A 22,509-nucleotide genomic window follows, 5' to 3' on the forward strand; every position below is an offset into this window, starting at 1 on the left:
TTGGTTCAAAATTTTCTGATATTATAACTAATAAAACTCAGTTACAGAGATTTTTAGGAAGTTTAAATTATATTTCTCCCTATATTAAAAATCTTACTAAAGATTCTGCTATCTTATATGATAGGTTAAAGAAAAATCCTTTACCTTGGTCTGAAAGACATACAATAGCTGTTAAAAATATTAAGGAAAAGGTTAAAAATCTTCCTTGTCTTATGCTTGCTAATCCCCAATGGGATAAAATAGTTGAAACTGATGCCTCAGATATAGGTTTTGGAGGAATCTTAAAACAGAAAGATCCTCAAAATAAACAAGAATATCTTATTAGATTTTATTCTGGGAAATGGAATAATGCCCAGAAAAATTACTCCACGATAGCAAAAGAAATTTTAGCTATTGTCAGATGTATTTTGAAATTTCAAGATGATTTATATAATCAAAAGTTTATTATAAAAACTGACTGTAAATCTGCAAAATTTATGTTTAATAAAGATTTTAAACATGATGTTTCTGAACAAATGTTTGCAAGATGGCAGGCTCATTTAGCTCCTTTTGATTTTGAAATAATTTATAAAAAAGGTGAAGATAATCACTTACCAGATTTCTTAACTCGAGAATATTTATCCTAATTTTTTTATCTACAGATATGTATTCCCGAGGAGGAAGAGGAGAGTCCTCTTATAGAGGGCGAGGTGGTAGGGGAAAACCCCCTAATATCATTGCACAGCATGGTAAACAGAGACTTATAGCCCATAACTTATCCAGTTCATCAGCCAGTAATACTGAGCAAAATAATGAGTTATACAATGAATTTCAAGAATTCTTGAAACAAAAGCAGAGAAGTAATACAGATTCTCAATCTTCAGCATCATATGCTAATATTATCAAAGAGGATGATAATAAAATATAATAATTAATATATATAAAATAAAAAGAATATTTTGAGAATATTTTTTTTAGCGTAAAATTTGAAGTAAATGAGTCGGAGATGAATATTGTATATCGTACAAAAATCGTACTATTTTAATGTAGTGTAAAATTTGCACCAAAATAAATTTTGTGGTTGTAGATGGCTAACTCGCACATCTCCATTCATCTCGTAGATAAATTCACCGCGCGAACCGAATATGGCGGAATTTCTGGAAGCAGCCACTTCGATGACCATGGCTTCTACTTTGCGAGATAGAAAAGAGCTTAATTTCCTCTCGTCCTTCGCCACAAACCATCCTCAGCCGCCGAAATTTTTTCTCTCAGCGACAAATTCAAGAACCCAAAATGTAAAATCGCGGAAACTCCTCAAGCGCTGCCTTTCAGCGTCTTGCAGTATTCGGGCAGCCGTTGGTGACAAAACACTTTTTCCTGGAAAAACTTCGGAGAATGAAGCTTCGATTAGGAACAGTAATGGGAATTTGCGCGATAAGATATCGAAAAAGAGGAGGGTGTTTTTGTTGGATGTGAACCCGTTGTGTTACAAAGGAAGCACACCGAGTTTGGAGTCTTTTGCTCATTGGATTTCCCTTTTCTTCTCCCAAGTGAGCCTCAATGATCCTGTTATTGCTGTAAGCCTATTTTCTTCTCCCCTATTCTAAAATTCGAAATTTCTGCATAATTTTTCTGTAAATGTACATAAATGCTTGTGTATATGATTCTTTCATTTGCTGCTTTAGTCAAAAATTTTCATACAAGTATGCCACATATTGATCTTGTGAATTAGATGCAAGAATTCTTGTGATTGTATTTCAATTGAACGGTATATCGTGTATATATACAAAAGGCATCCAAAAATACAAAATATAAATAAAAAAAGTTAGCTGTAATTCTGCCGATATAGATGGCACCAATTCTTCCAAAAATTCAGCAGAAGATAGGATCGTGAATCAAGGCAAGATATCATTGACAAAACTTTTCCTTTTGGTTTGTAAGTATTTATTTAAATATATTTATGTATAGGATTTATTTTCGAGTTATGATATTATTGTAAAAATAATAAATTCGAAATATTAAATAATACGTGGTATTTGAAATTCCAAGTCAATAAATACATGGAATTTGAAATCCAGTGCAAGACATATATTAATCTCGAAAATCGAGGATGAGATACCCATCAAATTTGGAATAAAATATTACATACAAACCAGTTTTTCTCAACAAAAAAAGCATCTCGAAATTATGGAAGAAGTATTTCGTGATTTACGAAATGAGCATCTCGAAATTATGGAATGATTATTAATGAATTGTGGTAAGATTTTCACCTCACCCCTATAAATATCATCTCCTCGTTCTCAAAAATCACACCTTAAAATTGATTCTATATTTCGAAAATCATATCCCAAGTGCTGCAGCATTTTCGAAGTTTTTACAAGGCGAAATTATGTCCGTTTTTCGAGTGATACATTCAGGCCAAGATTCTGTCCAAATCCGATCTCCACTATTCATAATACACTATCATATGTTTTGAACATCATATCCAAAATTCAGCCGAAACCAACGGTTAGTTTTCTGTATACAGTTTTCACAAGAAAACTACTCAGATTATAAGTGAGAACAGCATACCTACGGTTTTTTGGTCCATAAACAGGTCAAAACGACTTACAGACCAGATCTCCACCAATCATTATTTAATTGACGTAATTTTGAACGTAGTGTGGCCCTTACACGGTGAGATTGTAACTGTTATACGGCCTCGTCCCTTAGAGGAGTTAAAATTAGGGACTGATATCAGTAAACCATGGAAAGTAGAGCATTCTAAGTGCCTAGGTCAAGCTATGCTTATGTTTATGATTATGATATATGTTATACGAAATATGTTATGTATGATATGTTATTTCGAAGATCATGTGTATCTATTATGTATGTGCTCGAACGGCCCCTACTTACCGAGTGACGACCATATCACTCACCCCTTAATCTACCCTCCCCAGATAAGTCAGAAGAGGAAATGGACGAATATGAATAAGACCAGTTTTGAGGTTGATAATAAGATGAATCAAGAAGTTTATTTTATTCTTCGCTTATTTAAATATTTTATTTCCGTTGTAAACGCTTCCGTATATTCTTATCGTTTTAAGAATCTACGTTGTAAAGACATTTTTATTATTGATTATGAGTAATAAACTGGTTTTTGATTTATACTGTACTACGAGTCTTGTTGTTTTCAATTGTATGGTTGTAAAACAACGCCTATGTCGACTAACCCTAGTCTTGGTGGTAACAAAATTTCCTTAGCATGCTCCCTCAAACTGGGCTGTGGAGGTGGCGAAACTCCTAGTTTGTTGCGAAGATTGATGAATTATTTCTTTGGCAGAGCCTTTGTGAAGATGTCAGCTGGTTGACCTGAAGAAGTAATATATCTAGTAATCAAAGTGCCCAACGCGACCTTTTCCCAGACAAAATGATAACGAATTTCTATGTGTTTAGTTCTAGGTCACCCATCTCAAAATTGCCCCAAGTCAAGCACGCTTAACTTTGGAGTTCTTATGTGATGAGCTACCGAAAAGAAGATGCACCTTCGTGATATGAATAGTACAAATCAAATCTTTTAAGCCCTCTTCAACTGTACAGTCCATTACATTGAACAGTCTCGGAATCCCTCTCATTCCGGTGTGGGATCGGTTTATTCATGTTCGCTCCACCTAGAAGCCTGCCAGGAGCCGCTCATTGTCCGTGCAACCTCATGGCACCGACGATCACTCCCCGCCCTCTTCGGCCCCGGGCCTCACATGCCCACCAGCTTCCGCTTGGTTCGTCCCCGAACCACACCGTACTAAGAGAGGTCGGCTCTGATACCAACTGTAACGCCCCAGATTCGACGAATGTCCTCACTGTACCAAGATGAGTCTTTCCAGCGTGCTTATGTCCTCACTCACACGCACCGTGGGAAACTTCCCAGGAGGTCACCCATCCCAAAATTGCCCCAAGTCAATCACGCTTAACTTTGGAGTTCTTATGTGATGAGCTACCGAAAAGAATATGCACCTTCGTGATATGAGTAGTACAAATCAAATCTTTTAAGCCCTCTTCAACTGTACAGTCCATTACATTGAACAGTCTCGGAATCCCTCTCATTCCGGTGTGGGATCGGTTCATTCATGTTCCCTCCACCTAGAAGCCTGCCAGGAGCCGCTCATTGTTCGTGCAACCTCATGGCACCGGCGATCACCCCCCGCCCTCTTCGGCCCCGGGCCTCACAGTTCTAGCATGAAAAATTGGATTTACAGACATATGAAGAGCGCTGATATTATCACAAAATAACTGTGGTGGTCGGGATAGAGAGATACCAATCTCACGTAATAATGAGATTAACCATGTTAATTCAACATTTATCGACCGATATTAAGCCTGAGAACTTGAGCGTGAAGCTGTTGGTTGTTTCTTAAAACTCTAAGAAACACAGTTGGCACCAACAAATACGCTAAAACCAGTTGTGCTCCTTCTCGTTGTAGGACAACCACCCCAATCAGCGTCACTGAATCCATAGTGGAAATCGGGCTTTGAGAAAGATAACAAATGCCAAGAAATCGAGTTCCCTGGAGATACCTTAGTATGCGTTTCACAGCCTTGAGATCATCCATGGTTGGATTGCTAAAACTTTGACAAACCTTATTGACGGCGAGAATATTGTCCGGCCTAGTGAAAGTAAGATTGAAGCGCACCGACGATACTTTGGAATGTGAAAGCATTTACTGGCTCATCATCTTGATTAGTTGATTGAGCTTTGAGCACCATTGGAGTTGAAGTTGGTAAGCTTCCAATAATTTTTGTGCATTGAAGTAAATGATGCGAATTTGATTACGAATGAAAGGCAAACACGATCTAGACTCAGTCGTGCCCTCAATTTAGTAAACAATAAGATTCTTGTGAACCATGATTTTTATCTTTGAATAAGTAGTGTGATATTCACCTCTAAACAATGTGGTTTAGTAACAAATAACACAAAGAAAACAATTTATCCAATCCTCGTGAAAAACAATCGACAAACACCACAAAGTATTAAACTTTGATAAGTTTGATTTTAAGGAATACACAAAGGTGTAAATAAAGCCAAAGCTTTTGGAGAAAAAATATTCTTCAAATATATAATTCAGGTTCTTAATTTTCGTGCATTACAAGACATATGTAATAAAATACCAAAAGAAAACAACAAAACTGCAGAAAACCCTAATATAATTCAGCTCCGCGTCGTGGCACGCCATGGCAAGTTGAAAACGCGCTGCTCCGCGCATGGTTCTGTCCTGTGCGCCTTGCTCTACGTAACGCACCCGGGTGCGTGAGGGCGCATGCCTCGCTGCCTCCGTGCGTGCTTGGATGCTTCCGGAAGCGCGGTTGAGCGTTTGTGTTGCGCGGGTGCGCGCCAATTGCTATCTCCCTTGTCATTTTCCAATCAAATGCTTGGTTGCTCAATACAATTCCACTATGTACTTCCTTGAACTCCTTTAATCACTTGAATATACTTGATACTTCATCTCCAATCACTATCAAGCTTGTACCTTAGAAACAACAAATCTTCTTGAAATTCCTTCCAAATATTAGCATGTAATGTCCGGTCAGTTTCATATCATACTCTCTTTTTTTCAAAAAGATTTATCCTCAAATATTCAATCCTTGCACAAAAACAAAGCAAGTTAGTAACACAAAGAATTATATATTATCAACGTGCTTATTTTTTAACTCTAGTTTGTAGGCTCTGTGTTCCACCTGCTACATCAACCATAGAAATCCCAATTCCATGGTTTCTTTCGCCATGTCTTCATCAATTACACCGCATGATAAATAACAAAAGACACCAAATGATAGTAATAAGACCTCATTAAGCATCATAAAATTAAGTTCTTCCCCTTCTTAGACCCAGTTAACTCCACAACAAAACCCATACAAGTGTACGACATTTGCTCTCTAGGATTAAGAATTTGTTCATGCAATATATAAGTATCTAACATCTTTTCAATATCATTTTCATATATTCAATGCATGTTTCACCAACCCACTCAACATATCTCTTCGTGTGTAGCCATAATAGAAATTCATGTAACCTATCCATGATCGTAGCTACTCCATAGTTACACATCAAACCACGATCATGTTTCTCAATAACACGTCGCCCATACGATGGATGTAGAATGAAAAATTTATTCTCTTTAAACAAATACTCATTATGATCATAAAATTTTCATATTCAACCATGCACCTCTCAAAATCTTCACCAAACAAATATAGATCATGCAAATAGGACATGCCACATGTACTATCCATGCAATCCTTAGATACATCACAAGACTTCAAATTGTTATTGCCACTAAATCCCACCAACTTGGCAATGTGAGAAATTAAAAATCCCAATATTTACGTGCAATTTCTCACTACTTTCAATCCCATAAAATTAGACACACAATTTAGAATTAACCCATATCTCTTAACTACCATATTCGCAAAGCTTCTTCCAAAATCTTGGAAACAAAACCTCATAGGATTAAGGTTTGGAAGTAAGACATACCTCATAGTCGTTGTGTTGGCAACTACTCTTACCTCACCTTGATTGCTTTCGAAACCATACGGATCAACGCATGTTATTCCTCCATCACCGACACTCGTTTGCCTCCTCACATATCTCCAAAATCCTGTAAAGAAGATATAACAATGCTCGAGATTGAACCAGCTATATCATTTCAATGTGAATAAAATGGGTTTATGCAAAAACGAGTATCTCTCAAATTCATTCTTTTGGGTCATCAATTTATTTTTTTCCACCCCTTTATTGGGGTCTTTCCTAAGATTTCATCACATTCGGTCCCTTTTCTTTTTCTTTTCTTTTTTCGGCCTTTTCAATTTTTTTTACTCGCTTCATGAAATTCCAATTGATCCTCAAGAACTTCTCTTGGATTCAATTGAACAAGAGACATACTTTTCTTCAAGATATGTATGAACCAAAGTTTCATTTTGTCTACTCTCCTCCTCCGTAACAGACATATTAGGAAGTTCTTCATCATGTACTGACTCACCTTCCACCACATATTGTTCAACATTCGCATCATCAACTGGTAGAGTATCATCATCCTTAACTTTCTCAACTTCAACCTTGGGTTCAAGCTCAACATCAAATTTTGATTCAAGCTCTACATGAGAATCCATCACTGTCGTCGTCTCACTTGGACATTGGGTAACATCATATCCAATTTCTAGACACCAAATGCATCTAATATCACAATACAAGTATTGAAAATTTCAGACGTGCCTCGATATCCATGCTTGGGAGCTTCATGATTTGAATCCATCATTAGCCTAGCCATGATTTTCTCCTCCATGCTCGACCTCCATGTGGATGCCAACGATGTCTCATGCAAGCCACATTCATCTCTTCTATCCACTCTTCTATCATAGTAATTAGGAACAAAACGTTTCCTCATCACCTTTTTCAGCTCATCCCACGTGACTATAGGGTTCTCTCCACATCTTTTCCTATCCAACACTAATTCATCCCACCAAGTAGTAACATAGCCTGTAAACTCTCTACAAGCTCGTTTTATTCCGGACCTCAAAGATACACTTCATCCTCTCCCCTCAATCACAATACTGCTTTGAATCGGCTCTCCCACGAAAAGAAGAAACTGTCTATACCACTCACTCTATACTTTTCCCGATTTCTATACCTACTCCTATTATCACACCGCATATCATCACCCCAATTCAGGTGCGATTCTCTATTCCGACTGACTCTATCATCCCTATTATCATCAACTTGCCTATCACATATCTTCTTTTCTTCGCACCGCCTATATTTTTCACGTAAAGGCCTGAACTTCTTCTCCCATATTCTACCCAACTCTCCAACCAATGCTTGAAATTGTCGATCGTCAGACATGTTATACTTGCAAGAAAATTAGTAAAAATAAGAATAATATGTATCTCACCCAAATCTTCACAGTCACTCCAAATAAAATTTCACTCTCTCTCTCTTGATTTTTTTTGTCCTTACTACAAATACCTCACACGTCACTCCAAGAAAAAATACTTGCACTCTAGTATTTTCACTCAAATTTGAGGTCTCTCAATTAAGGGTAAGTTTAGTCTTTGTAGCTTGTATACATCAAACTCACAAGTTCAAACTTCACGATACTTGCAAACTGACTGACTTGGATGGCACAAAAACAAATGACTTGGAAGACTCCCGTATGTCTCAAACACTAAAAAGGAAGAATTTTCAAAGCTAAGATGCTAGCAAGAAAATTTTAGCTTCGAAAATTCGACACACTTTCTCTGTTTTTTTTGTAATGATCTATCTCATCTTTTTTTTGTACCGATAGATCTTCTTTTTGGTTTTGATTGATTTGGTTTTTTGGACAATAATGAGAACAACAATTCTCAAGAACAATCAAAAATCTCAAAAACAATAATAAAAAAATTTAAAACAAATAAAGGAAACTTTCAATCCAAGAAGGAAATTTGAATCAACAAGGAAACATTCACTCTAAGATCTCTTTCTTGTAGTGCAAACTTCGAACTTTTCTCTTTTTTATTTGTTCAAAAATTTTATTATTATTACGTTTTTTGTAAATTTCGTTTTTTTTTACTTGCACAACAAGACACAAAGAAAAACTTATGCTACAAGAACCAACAAAGAGACCCGAGGAAAATTTGAGAATCGTAAGATTCACGAACATAAGAAGACTAGAAAACAAGATTCCTAATAGAAATCTTGCGACACAAGAAAAACTGAGGACACAAATAATAGAATTAAGAAAACTCGTAACAAATAAAACATGAGAAAACTTACTTGTTTCAAAACCTTCCCATGATTATCAATTATATCAATCAGAGCAAGCCATGACTCTGATACCACATGTTGCGAATCTTATTACGCATGAAAGACAAACACGATCTAGACTCAATCGCGCCATCAATTCAATGAACAAAAAGATTATCATAAACCCCGATATTCATCTTTGAAACAAGTAGCGTGATATTCACCCCTAAACAACGTGGTTTAGTAACAAATAACACAAAGAAAACAATTGATCTCGAGGGAACCTTCAAATAACTCATCTTTGACAATCTTCGTGAAGAACAATCGACAAACGCCACAAAGTATTAAATTTTGATAATTTTGATTTTAAGGAACGCACAAAGGTACAAACAAAACCAAAGATTTTGGAGAGAGTATTCTTCAAATATGTGATCCAAGTTCTAATTTTTGTGTATTACAAGATATATGTAAGAAAATACCAAAAGAACACAACAAAACTATGGAAAACTCTAATTCAGCCTAAAATCCGCGTCGCGGAGTGCCATGGCACGTTGAAAACGCGCTGCTGCGCGCATGGTTCTCTCCTGTGCACCTTGGTCTGCCTATCGCGTGCGGGTGCGCTAGGGCGCGCGGTTGTGCGCTGTGGGCACTGCTGCACATGCCTCCGGGCGCGCGGTTGCGCATTTGTGCTGTGAGGCGGCGTGCAACTGCTGTCTCCCAGGTCATTTTGTACTCGAATGATTGGTAGCTCAATACGTTTTCACTAAGTACTTCCTTGAACTCCTTTAACCGCTTGAATATGCTTGATGATGCTTCATCTTCAATAATCAAACTTGTACGTTCGAGACAACAAAGCTTCTTGAAATTCCTTCCAAATATTAACACGTAATGCCCGTCAGATTCATATCAATAAATCTGTAATGTATTTTGTTTGTGACAAAATCAAACCACCAGGAAATTGTCGAACTTCTACTCCAAGAAAGCAATGTGAAGTACCTAAATCCTTTGTTAGCAAACTCATGTGCCAACCGATCAACTAGTGATTGAGTGAACTTAATCTCCTGCAGCATGAATATCATCAACATAGATAAAGACAAATAATTGTAACTGTGGTAGAGTGGAGAACAAATAAAGGAGAGTCCGAGTTGCTGCAATAAAATCCAAGGTGGAGAAGACATTGTGACAAGCGATCAAACCAAGCTCGAGGGGGCTTGTTTGAGCCCATAAGAACATGATTTGGATACTCTTGATCAAGAAATCCATGTGGTTGTTCCATATATACTATCTCTTTAAGGTTCCCGTGCAAAAAAAACATTTTTTACACCCGATTGAGATAGATAGAAAAAGCTATGACAAGTCGAATGATGGTTGGTTTGACTACCAGACTAAAAGTATCAGCATAATCAACCCTAGCCACTTGAGTGAAGCCTTTGCTACTAATTGAGCTTTGTAATGATCAATCAACCCATCTTCATGAAATTTGATGCGGTATACCCACTTTGAGCCTACAACATTGACATTTGGTGGGATGAGGAACAAGTTGCCATTTCTCATTTGAATGTAAAGCTTGCAACTCTCGTTCATTGCAGCAAGCCACCTTGGATCTTTTAGTGCACTCGTAAGAGTTTTAGGTTTAGAAGGACGATTAGTAGCAATAAGAACATAATCTGTTAGATGTCTTGGAATATGACGATCACGATGCGGCCATATAGAAGTGGTATCATTTGATGATGGAGGATGAATTAAAATCTGCTCTTCATGAGGCGTCAAAGGTGAAACATTGCAAGCAGAATCTGTACGAGTGCTGGCATTATTGGAACGTGATAGTTCAAGAGAGTTTATTTTGTCATTTTGATTCTTCGCAGCAGAATGTTCGAGAGATTGAGACTACAAAATTGTGACCTGCAAGAAAAAGAGGATCACCATAGTCTATATTTTGGTTAGGCAGAGAATTTTCCAAACCAGATTGTGGAACAATTTCTTCTGATATTTCTTCTTCATTAGATCCAATCCATTCATCAGTATATGGAAATTCGGACAAAATAAGCTCAGAAGTAGGAGGAGAAGAATTAGAAGGCTTGTAAGGGAATACCTCTTCATTAAAAATGACATGTCGTGTGATAAAAACTTGTCGAGTCTGTGGTTCTAAACAACGATTCTTCATTAGATAAATCGCTGCAAGAAAAGATTCAACCCAAAGAGAAAGAGGCATATATTAGCATGAAAAATCATTGTTAACCCATTTCAACAATATGTCGATGTTTGCGTTCAGCAACACCATTCTGTTTGGGAGCTCCGGGACATAAAACCTGAAGTGCAATTCCACAGTGTCGAGAGTTGAATTCAAAGATTTTGATATTTCTCTCAAATTGGTTTTCAACCAATTTTTCAAACTTTATGAAACAATCAAAAAATTGAAATTTTTTCTCAGGGATAGAGCCACGTGAATCTTGAAAATCATCCACAAAAAGCACATAATAACTGCAATTCTGATTTGATGGCAAAGCGCAGGACCCCATAAATCTCAATGAATTTTCTCAAGAGGATGATTCAAAGTTTTATTTAATTGTTGGAAAGGTAATTTATAGCTATTTCCCATTTGACAACTAACACATACTGTAGGTTTAGCTATCCAATGGGTAATGTCAATGTTTTTGTTTTTATTCAATATAGATAGAATCTTAGTGTTATGGTGTTCAAGGCAGAGAGTTGCCCCTTCTTATGGCCTCTCGCTATTGTCCTTTGGAATCGGGCCTTAACAACTGTTGTGAAACAATCACGGAACTTTTCGATCAAGATGAATTCAAGAACTCAATTATACACAACAGAGAAGAATTAAGAACGTTAATGCATAAAGTTGAAAACACAAGATATATAGTGGTTCGGCCAATAGCCTACATCCACTTGGGAACCAGGAGCAATGGATCTTATTATAACTCTCAAGAAATCAATTTACAGGAAGATGCTTCTGTCAAGGAATAGAAAATATTGAAGGTGCCAGCTTGAAGAAAGTGAAAGCTCGTTCTATTTAATTACATGAGCCCCACTTGCATTCAATGAATGTGCCTAACGAATTTCTTAACTGCCACTTAACCAACTAAGCTTCCTTTCATTATCGATCTTGACTCAAGATTGCCCTGTGCTTGCATCAGAGAGCTGGATATAATTCATCGGTCAATGGTCAACAAACCTCCACCTGAACGATGCATTAATCCCATCCTCCTTCCTCCTGGTTCGGTCACTTTCCCACCTAAGGTGGTCTGCCAACTCTGAGTAGTGCTCGACAATGTTGGAATTTTGTGCCTGCCACTACTTTTGTTAACATGTCTGCGGGGTTGTTTTCAGTGGAAACTTTCTGAATCTTGACCTTTCCTTAAGACACCAAATGTCGTATGAAATGGAATCTCCCCTCAATGTGTTTGGTCCTCTCATGATGTACCAGATTCTTGGCCAATTGTACTGCCCCTTGACTATCACACCAAACCACAGCCTCAGTTGTATTTCCTTCCAACTCTTCAACCAAGCCTTTGATCCATAAAGCTTCTTTGAATGCTTCAGTTGCTGCTATATACTCAGATTCAGTGGTAGATAGAGCTACAATTGGTTGAAGTGTTGATTTCCAACTAACCGTGTTCCCGTATAATGTAAAAACATATCCGATTTGTGATCTTCTTTTATCTTTATCTCCTGCAAAATCTGAATCCACGTACCCAAACACCTTTTCCTCACATTCATTCCACTTGTCACTGTAATTCAACCCAACTTCATAAGACCCTTTTAGATATCTCAAGATCCACTTCACAGCATGCCAATGCTCACGGCCCGGATTGGACATATATCTACTGATTAGGCTTGAAGCATATGCAATGTCAGGCCGAGTGCTGACCATCGCATACATTATGCTGCCAGTAGCACTAGAATATGGGATTTTCTTCATATCATATATTTCATCCTCAAACTTAGGACTTTGTTCAGTTGACAATTTGAAGTGTGCACCAATAGGAGTAATTACTGGTTTGGAATTCAACATGTTGAATCTGTTTAGAACTTTAGAAATGTATCCTTGTTGTGTGATGTGAAGCAGCCCCCTTTCCCTGTCTCTGATTATTTCCATTCCCAGAATTTTTGAGGCTTGACCCAATTCTTTCATTCCGAATTCAGAACTTAGGAGATCCTTTAAAGAGTCCATTTCCATCACACTATTGCTTGCAATCAGCATGTCATCCACGTACAACGCGAGGTATACTCTGGTCTTATCTTTCTGTCTTTTATGATAGAAACAACTATCATAACAACTTCTTAGATATCCATTGTTGACCATAAAGGTGTCGAACCTCAAGTACCATTGTCTAGATGATTGTTTGAGCCCATACAAGGATCTTTTGAGAAGACAAGCCTTATTTTCATCCCCCCTCTTCCCATATCCCTCCGGCTGTGACATATATATTTTCTCTTTTAGTTCACCATGTAAAAACGCTGTTTTTACGTCCATTTTCTCTAGCTCAAAGTCATGGAATGCCACCATAGAAAGTTGGATACGTAGGGACGTGTGCTTTACCACGGGCGAGAATATTTCGTTGAAGTCAACTCCCTCTCGTTGAGTGTAACCTTTGGCTACTAATCTGGCTTTGTATCTTGCCCCTTCAACTCCGGGAATTTCTTCTTTAACTTTATAGATCCACTTGCATCCGATTAACTTTTGGTTATCAGGTTTATCCACAAGGATCCAAGTATCATTTTTGTGTAGGGATTTGATCTCCTCATCCATTGCTAATTGCCACATCTTACTTTCACCACCGTTTGCAGCTTCTCCATAAGTGCTAGGCTCATTATTCATGGATGTAACAGGGGCAGACAATGCTTGGGCAGATATATTAGCATATCCATACTTGACAGGTGGTCTAATCTCCCTTCTCTTTCTGTCTCTTACCAGCTGATATTGACTCAAACTCGGCTGGTCTTCAGAATGTGAAGCTTCAGTTGTTTGTTCATGTTCAAGTTTCACAGCCTGTTGCTGTTCCATCTCATAGTCAGGTCCCTCACTTTCAGTGGGATGATCATTGTGTTGCTCCTTGTTACATATTATGGTTACAGGATCTGTTTTCAGCATTTCTTGCTCATTGAATACCACATCCCTGCTTATGATCACTTTTGATTTGTTTTCATCCCTGAGCCAACACCTATAACCTTTCACACCATCTGGATAACCTAAGAACACACATTTCTTTGATCTAGGTTCCAATTTTCCTTCATTAACATGGACATAGGCCGGACAACCGAAAATTCTTAAATTTGTATAATCAACATGTCTTCCTGTCTAGACCTCTTCTAGGTGGCTTGAAATTTAATGTTGTGGATGGTGACCTGTTTATTATGTGGACAGCAGTTGCAACAGCCTCCCCCGAAAAAGGTTTTCCAAGGTCTGCAAAGTTCAACATACATCTGACCTTGTCTAGGATGGTACGATTCATCCTTTCAGCAACTCCATTCTGCTGTGGAGTGTGTCTTACTGTTTTATGTCTTGCTATTCCAGAATCTTTACAGAGTTGAGTGAACTCCTCACTCAAATATTCCAAGCCATTATCAGTTCCGAGCCTTTTGATCCTCTTTCCAGTTTGATTTTCAATTAGGCACTTCCACTATTTAAATGTTTTCAATGCATCATTTTTGTGTTTTAACATATACACCCATACCTTTCTTGAGTAATCGTCCACAAAAGTGATGAAATAACTCGCCCCACCCAAAGTTTTCACTGAGGTAGGACCCCATGTATCAGAGTGAATATAATCAACCGTGCCTTTGGTGTTATGGTTTCCAGTGTTGAACTTTACATGAGTTTGTTTCCCAAGCACACAATGTTCACAAAAATCCATTTTATGAACATAATCTTTACCAAAAACACCTTGTCTATTTAGCTCATCGATGCCCCTTTGGCTGATGTGTCCTAGTCTTAAATGCCACAGCCTAGTCATGTCGTTCCTTGTCTCAGAGAGTAAGTTGTTCATGAGTGGCACAGTGTTACCTTGTAGGATGTACAAGCCGTTTGTCTTTATGCCCTTCATTATCACAAGTGCACCTGAGGTTATCTTTAGTATTCCACCTTCGGCCTTGTATGAGTAGCCTTTTGCATCTAGGCTTCCAAGTGATATCAAGTTTCTCTTGAGGCCAGGAACATATCTTACCTCTGATAGTATTTTGCAAGATCCATCCTTCATTCTAAGCTTTATGGAGCCAATTCCAGTCACCTTGCATTCGGCATTATTTCCCATGATCACTCTCCGCCCATCACATTCCTTGAAATCTTCAAACCACTGTCTGTTTGGGGTCATATGAAATGTGCATCCCGAATCCAAGATCCAATCATTTTCCACTCGATAACTTGTAACGGCCAACACATCTGAGTTTTCATATCCATCAGAGACCATGGCTTCATCTGAAGAATCTGTCTCCTTTGTCTTCCACTTCCTTTTCTTTTCGGGACAGTCTCTTTTGAAATGTCCTTCTTTATGACAAGCAAAGCATTTCAACCGTGTCCTGGACTTTGACCTGCTTCTTCCCTTTCTTCTATCGTTATTGTGATCCCTCCTTTCGTGTCTCCCTCTTGTCATCAATGCTTCTCCATCTCCTTCCTCTTTTGCTGTCTTCCCATTTATTTCTTTGGCCTTAAGAGCCGTCTGTACTTCATCTAAAGATAGACTTTCACGAGCATATTTCATTGTATCAACAAAGATTGGGTAAGTTTTGGGTAATGAATTCAGAACCAATATCACCTTGTCTTCGTCTTCTATTTTTATATCAAGATTTTCCAAGGAGATAACGATCTTGTTGAATTCATCTAGGTTATCCTCAATTGACATATCCTCCGTCATCTTGAACCCGAACAATTTACCTTTGAGATGGATTCGATTGAAAAGAGTATTTGTCATGTATAATTGTTCAAGCTTGAGCCATACCCCAGCAGCCGTAGATTCTTTATCCACCTCACGAAGAACACGATCACCAAGATGTAGAATAATGGAGCTGTACGCTTGTTCCAACATATCCGCCCTTTCTTCGGAGCTTAAGTTTGACGGTAATTTCTCTTCTCCCTCAAGAGCTTTAGCAACTTTCATTTGTACCAAGATTGCTCTCATCCTCTTTCTCCAGATTGAGAAATCCGACTTCCCATCAAATCTTTCAATATCTACCTTGGTCATCCCCATTCGGGACATCTTCGTGGAATCCTAAGCCTGCAACTCTGATACCAATTTGTTGTGAAACAATCACGGAACTTCTGGATCAAGATGAATTCAAGAACTCAATTATACACAACAGAGAATAATTAAGAACGTTAATGCATAAAGTTGAAAACACAAGATATATAGTGGTTCGGCCAATAGCCTACATCCACTTGGGAACAAGGAGCAATGGATCTTATTATAACTCTCAAGAAATCAATTTACAGGAAGATGCTTCTGTCAAGGAATAGAAAATATTGAAGGTGCCAGCTTGAAGAAAGTGAAAGCTCGTTCTATTTAATTACATGAGCCCCACTTGCATTCAATGAATGTGCCTAACAAATTTCTTAACTGCCACTTAACCAACTAAGCTTCCTTTCATTATCTATCTTGACTCAAGATTGCTCTGTGCTTGCATCAGAGAGCTGGATATAATTCATCGGTCAATGGTCAACAACAACAAAATCAGATGCAGTGAATTAAAGAGTACACAAATTAGCCGATGTATGCTCACCAAATGACAATAAATTCTTTTTCAGTTCCGGGGACAACTAGAATATCTTTTAGCTTTATCTTACCCATGTCGGAATCAACACATATATCCCCTGTATGAGTAATAGGTAAACTTTCTCCGTTTCCAACATAAATGACATTACTTCTTTTATATGGTTTTATTTTATGTATGAGAGTTTACCTGGATCGTTAGTCATGTGAGATGTGGCTCCCGAATCAACATAGAAAGTTTCATCATTTGAACCATTAATAGCCATGTCAGCAAGAGCTTGTGGGAAATCATCAGATTGATAGGAGTAATCAAATCTATGCCAACAATCAATAGCAATATGGTTGTATTTACCACAAATTTGGCATGGTTCTTTTTCATAATTGGAGTTGTTTGGCCTTTGTGTTGGCTGTGCAGTTTGGTTTTTACCCTTGACTTGATTATTGTTGAAATATCCTACTTGTCTCTGGTTGTTATTTCGTCCATCTTGTAGATTGTAACGACCAGCTGGAGTAAAGCCTCTTCCTCTAGAATTGAACGGGCCTCTACCTGCCTCTTCTGTTTCGTCCTCGTCCGCGTTGGCCAAAATAAGCTTGAGCATGTTCAAGAAAACTCTCTTCTTCCTTTTGAGCATTCAAGGCCTGTTCATGTCCTTGAAGTGCTAGCACAAACTAACTAAAAGAGGGATATGGTGGCTTCGTGAGTGTTGCCAAGCGAAAGTTCACATACCTTGGTCCCAAGCCTCTAGCAAATTTAAACACTTTTTCCAGGTCACCAACTGGTTTTTTGATAGCAGCAAACATGTCACAGATTTACTTCAACTCCTTCAAGTACTCGTCCACAGATTGTGAACCTTTCTTCAGCGTCACTAATAAATTTTTTAGATGTCACTCCTTTTCAAAAGTTACTGCCAGAAAATATATGTTCTTCATGAGAATACCATAATTCATATGATGTTCCATTATCAACATTTAAGGCAAGGTATCTTCTCTCATCTTGCCAAGAAGCCAAGAGAGAAGAAGACCATCATTGACAATGCATGGAGAATAGTTCAAATTTACTACTTTATCTATCTCCTTTGTCATTTTCAAGTTCTACAGATTGTTTTTCATCAGAGAAGAGATGATGAAGTATTCCTAAGCTGCGAACAAGAGGGATGATTTGGGAACGCCATAACAAATAATTGCTGGAGGTTAATTTGGCTGAAACTAAGCTAGAGCATTGATGAAATGCTTGGACGCTCAATTGTGGCTCTGAGTTTTGACTAAGCTACACATTTTTGTTTTGGTTGAATAATATCATAGCCTGCAGGTATATGGCTTTGATACCATGCAAGAATTCTTGGGAAATATAATGCTTGATTGTATTTCAATTGAATGGTGTTATCTATAATTCGGTCAATATAGATGGCACCAAGTCTTCCAAAAACAGCAGAAGATAGGATCGTGAATCAAGGCAAGATATCATTGACTAAATTTTCCTTTTGATTATGAAATTTCTTTACAGTCTATGGAATTACTTAATTTCCAACTTCTCAAAGTTAATAATCTGTCTGGGTTATGGTATTGTCCTTATGTTCCATTCATCTTTACATGTAATATTATGAATTTTTGTTGGTAATTACTTGAATATGATGAAAGGAGCTACCTCTTTTTTTTACATTTCGTGTTCAGGAGTCAGTTGTATGGGGTAGTGGGTATGAAGAAGAAATGTAGAGTATATGGTTGTGCCTAGTGCTATCATTTTTTTCTTGGGAAGATTAATGCTTATCATTTTTGTTTTAACTGTGAATATCGAAATATAATGTATATAATTTATAGGTTTTGGATGGGGAAAGTGGCAATGAGCACCGCAGACTGCTATTACCAACATATAAAGCTAATAGAAGAAGATCATTGCGGCAGTTTCCTGGGTTGAGAAGTGCAAGGAACACATATAGGCGCTCAGAAAAGCTTGTCATAGATGTTCTTGAGAAATGCAATGTGCCGGTGAATAAATCTTTATGCTTTTGAAATTTTTGATGCCGTGAAACTATTATTGATGGTCATTTGTACCGCTTTCAATGTGTAAAAACTAAGGCTGTTACCAAGTATTCAGCTTTATGATCTCAGCTTGCAGGTTGTGAAGATCGAAGGGTACGAAGCAGACGATGTTGTTGCAACACTTATGGAAGAAGTTCTGAAAATGGGATATCGAGTTGCTATTGCTTCATCTGACAAAGATTTCAAGCAACTGATATCAGAAGATGTCCAGATTGTTCTGCCTGTACCAGAGTTTGATCGATGGTCCTTTTACACTATAAAGCACTACGTAGCTCAACACAATTGTGATCCACAGTCTGATTTGAGCTTAAGTAAGCATTTTCATTGCATCTTGGTTTTGTATTCATGTGTGGCTAAAACGTTTTATTTGGTGAACTAAGATGAGGTATAGATGGTAGTGCAAACTAATTGAATTGAGCATATTACTACTTATTGTTTCATATTCAAGGTGAAGTTCGAAGTTTGGTTGAACCTGATTTGTTTGGTTTGAGATTAATTAGCGAGCTCTACTATGCAAATGTTCGAATTATGGCTCGAGCTTATGGCCTCATGTTATTTTAAATGTATTTAATAAATACTAATAAATATTTAAAGTTCCCGAGCTATTTGAAAAAATATATTGAACCATATTTCGGCTAAAAAAAATTTGGCCCCTTTTACTTTGTTTGATAATTGAATTTAAAAGTGACGATATTCAAGTGAGCTTGCAAAGCTCGCTAGTTTGTTTGATTCATTTGAACATAAATAATTCTAAGGCAATACTAGTAGCGACTGTGTTTCACTTGTCAACATTGAAAACTCTGGAACAGTAGTAGTAGTTAAATAGTTAATAGACTACTCTTGAGGTTCCTGATCTGACAAGGATCGAACAAGACTCGAACAACAGCGATTTCGAACATCACATACGATAATATGAAATGAAGTGAGCCTTCGCGGCGATTGAGCAATACCAAAACAAGTCTTGATGGAGCTCCCCTGTAACTAAAAAGATAAGGAGCTTCCGAGCCTGACGAAAGGAAAGATTTTTATAATATATGCAAAGCTTAGGAAAGAATGGCATTATGATCGAACTATTTTCTTTAAGATTTTTTTAGCTGAGCCTAGCTATATTTGACAGGATGCATTTTAGGCGATGAAATAGATGGTGTACCTGGAATCCAACATGTTGTTCCTGGTTTTGGTCGGAGGACTGCTTTAAAGCTGTTGAAAAAGCATGGTTCCTTGGAAAATTTACTCAGTGCTGCCGCCGTAAGAACTGTGGGCCGACAATATGCACAAGAAGCCCTCACCAACCATGCTGCTTTTTTGCGGAGGAATTATGAAGTCCTTTCCTTAAAAAGGTAGTTTTTGATTCTTTCCCATTTCATTTCACTTCAAAGCAGGGCTGTGAACGTGCCTGACTTTGAAAATTTTCAGACTCCTGAATTTATTTTGAGCTTGGTAGTTTATGGTTGATTTGATTCAAAATCGAGTATGCATAAAGACATTAACGATTGTATTATAAAGAGACAGTTGGATGAGTTTTTTAATGATAAATATAGTCATATTTGAAATTAGTTTGATTGATTTGTAATTTACATGGTATAATATAACTAATTACGTATAATCATATCATATATATCAGTACAGAAATGAATAATTGTAGTACTAACATGCTCACGAATGGTCTTGTTAATGTTCATGCTCGATGATAATAAAGCTCGAGTCTGACGGATCTCGAGCCAACTTGGTTCATCTTATTCCCAGGCTTTGAAAGAAATGTTTCAATTTAGCATTTCCCATTTCTGTTATTTCGTTCTATTTCTATTCCTATCTTTGAGTTTCCGTATTGCAGAGATATTGATGTCCATGTTGACGAGAGGTGGCTGTCTTGGAGGGATGCACAGAGTGATCCCACTATTTTATCAAATTTTATGCATCTTTTGGCGCAAACTCGGAGGCTTGCGCAAAACAAATCCCACTCAAATGGCGAGTCTTGCTAGCGCTTTGGAAACATCCCTCCATTCGATAATATCTACAACATTAGTTCAATCACGTGAGCGCCTTTAAAAGTTGATAATTGCAATTATCATCCATTTTTGTCAGTTTTGATGGAGTCATCTTGTTTGCCTTACAGGCTTGAAAGCAGTCTCATGGTAGATTTATGGTGAAATGCTGTCTACATTGGCTACGGCTATATGGAATTCGAAAAATCTTGGCACACAGAGAAATGGGGATGCGTGTGCATTCGTGAAGGAAAGGGAGATAGATGCGACGTAAAACCGAGAGGTGTCTAATCATATACGAGCATGAAGTTTGTGACTAAAGGTGATTTTTTCTTAGAGCAGATTATCTGCAAGAATTTTGTAGCTCTTGTTGTGTCTTTATGGTTCAGTAGAAATTTATGTGGAGACACCTTCGTTGGGAAAACAAGGAAAGTGATGTGATTTTGACATGATGATGGTATTTTATTAGTGAAATTTTGACATGGAAAATGGAAGAAATGTCATTTTGACTCCATCGCAATTGTTTGAATACGCAATTAATTAATAAATATATATATATATATATATATAATATTTATGTAGATTATACGAATAAATAAGATGTTTTCTGATGTTATTTTATAAAAAAAAATTACAAATAATACGGTACCTTGATATTTTATTTTATATTTTTTCTTTAAGGATATATTATTTGTATTCAGATGATTTGGTTAAATGAACCAAATTGTGGAAGGCTAAACTCATTAGTCATTCCTTCTTGTTTGAGGTCATGCATGATGTCAACACGACTGAAAGAAGAAAAAACTAAATTGGAAACTGAGATTTTTATCTCTCAAATCCTCATTTTATTACTTCAAAAATGAAACATCAGCGCTTGTTAAATGGTGAAATTGACATGTTTCCATTGTTCTGGTGGCATGCTTGCTTTGCTGTTTGCCACTAATGACTAAAAAGTACTTGTTTTTTTTATCTCTTGAATTTATATACATCGAAATATCAAAATATATGCATATGTCACTCTTATTAAGAAAAGATTATTTTCAAAGGATAATATTTTTTTCTTATCGTCGTGTAAATATGATTTTATTTGAGAGTAGGTCTCTTGTGAGACGGTCTCACGGATCTTTATCTGTGAGTCGGGTCAACTCTTTCGATATTCACAATAAAAATTTATATTCTTAGCATAAAAAGTAATAATTTTTTCATGGATGACCCAAATAAGAGATCTGTCTCACAAAAAACAACTCGTGAGACCGTGTCACACAAATTTTTACCGTTATTTGAAGGATTAGCTTTTCACGAAAATTCGTATATAAATATGAGCACACATTTCTAAAAATATCTAATAATATTTACATATCATTCATCAAATAATCTATATATATTAATATTAACTCATTTTAGTATATTAATATGATATTAAAGTTATTTTTTATTGTTTTATCTTTCATGGTAATTGTTAACTAATTTTACTGAGTTTGGTTTATTAGTAATTTTTGTACATCTTTCTATCTTTTTCCGATTTTTTCTCCAACTATCTATAATTTATTTAATAGTTCAAACTCTCTCAGTAAATTTTATCTATCCATCAATCAATAAATATCATATCTTAATAAAATAAGAATTTTTCTACACAAAAAGTATATATATAAAAAAAAATTAATATGTGTGTCGCATAATAGTAGTTTAAATAATATATCCTGGAATGGGGTTCACGAGGTTTAACAATTTGGTGGACTTTGGGGCTCCCTCACAAGTCCACTTCAATATTTAAATTATTGCACTTTTGTATTATTAATATTACATAAATATACGAGACAATCTTACAAGATCTATTATAAATATTAATATTAATATTAATATTATGTACACAATCTTGCCTCAAGCCTTTATATTTGTCCAATTTGTTTTATATATAAAAGCAATAAATTATAATCATCTCCAAAAAGCCACATTATTTTCTTTAAAAAATTATATAGTAGAAGCCATGAATAAGACAGACAAGTTTATTCATGACCTTCCCCAAACA

At 36.8% G+C, this 22,509-nt stretch overlaps 1 protein-coding gene across 1 annotated transcript; it reads left to right on the forward strand.

Moving 5' to 3' along the window:
• The first annotated feature begins 1,084 nt into the window (after nt 1-1,084).
• On the forward strand, nt 1,085-20,994 carry LOC142522596 (uncharacterized). The gene is made up of 6 exons (XM_075626087.1): nt 1,085-1,556; nt 18,274-18,441; nt 18,572-18,806; nt 19,613-19,835; nt 20,330-20,530; nt 20,612-20,994. Exons 1-5 carry the CDS (start codon nt 1,125-1,127, stop codon nt 20,475-20,477), a joined length of 1,206 nt encoding a protein of 401 aa, XP_075482202.1. The 5' UTR covers nt 1,085-1,124; the 3' UTR covers nt 20,478-20,530; nt 20,612-20,994.
• The last annotated feature ends 1,515 nt before the right edge of the window (nt 20,995-22,509 follow it).

Source organism: Primulina tabacum, chromosome 13 (genome assembly GCF_025594145.1).
Source record: "Primulina tabacum isolate GXHZ01 chromosome 13, ASM2559414v2, whole genome shotgun sequence".
Taxonomy (NCBI): domain Eukaryota; kingdom Viridiplantae; phylum Streptophyta; class Magnoliopsida; order Lamiales; family Gesneriaceae; genus Primulina; species Primulina tabacum.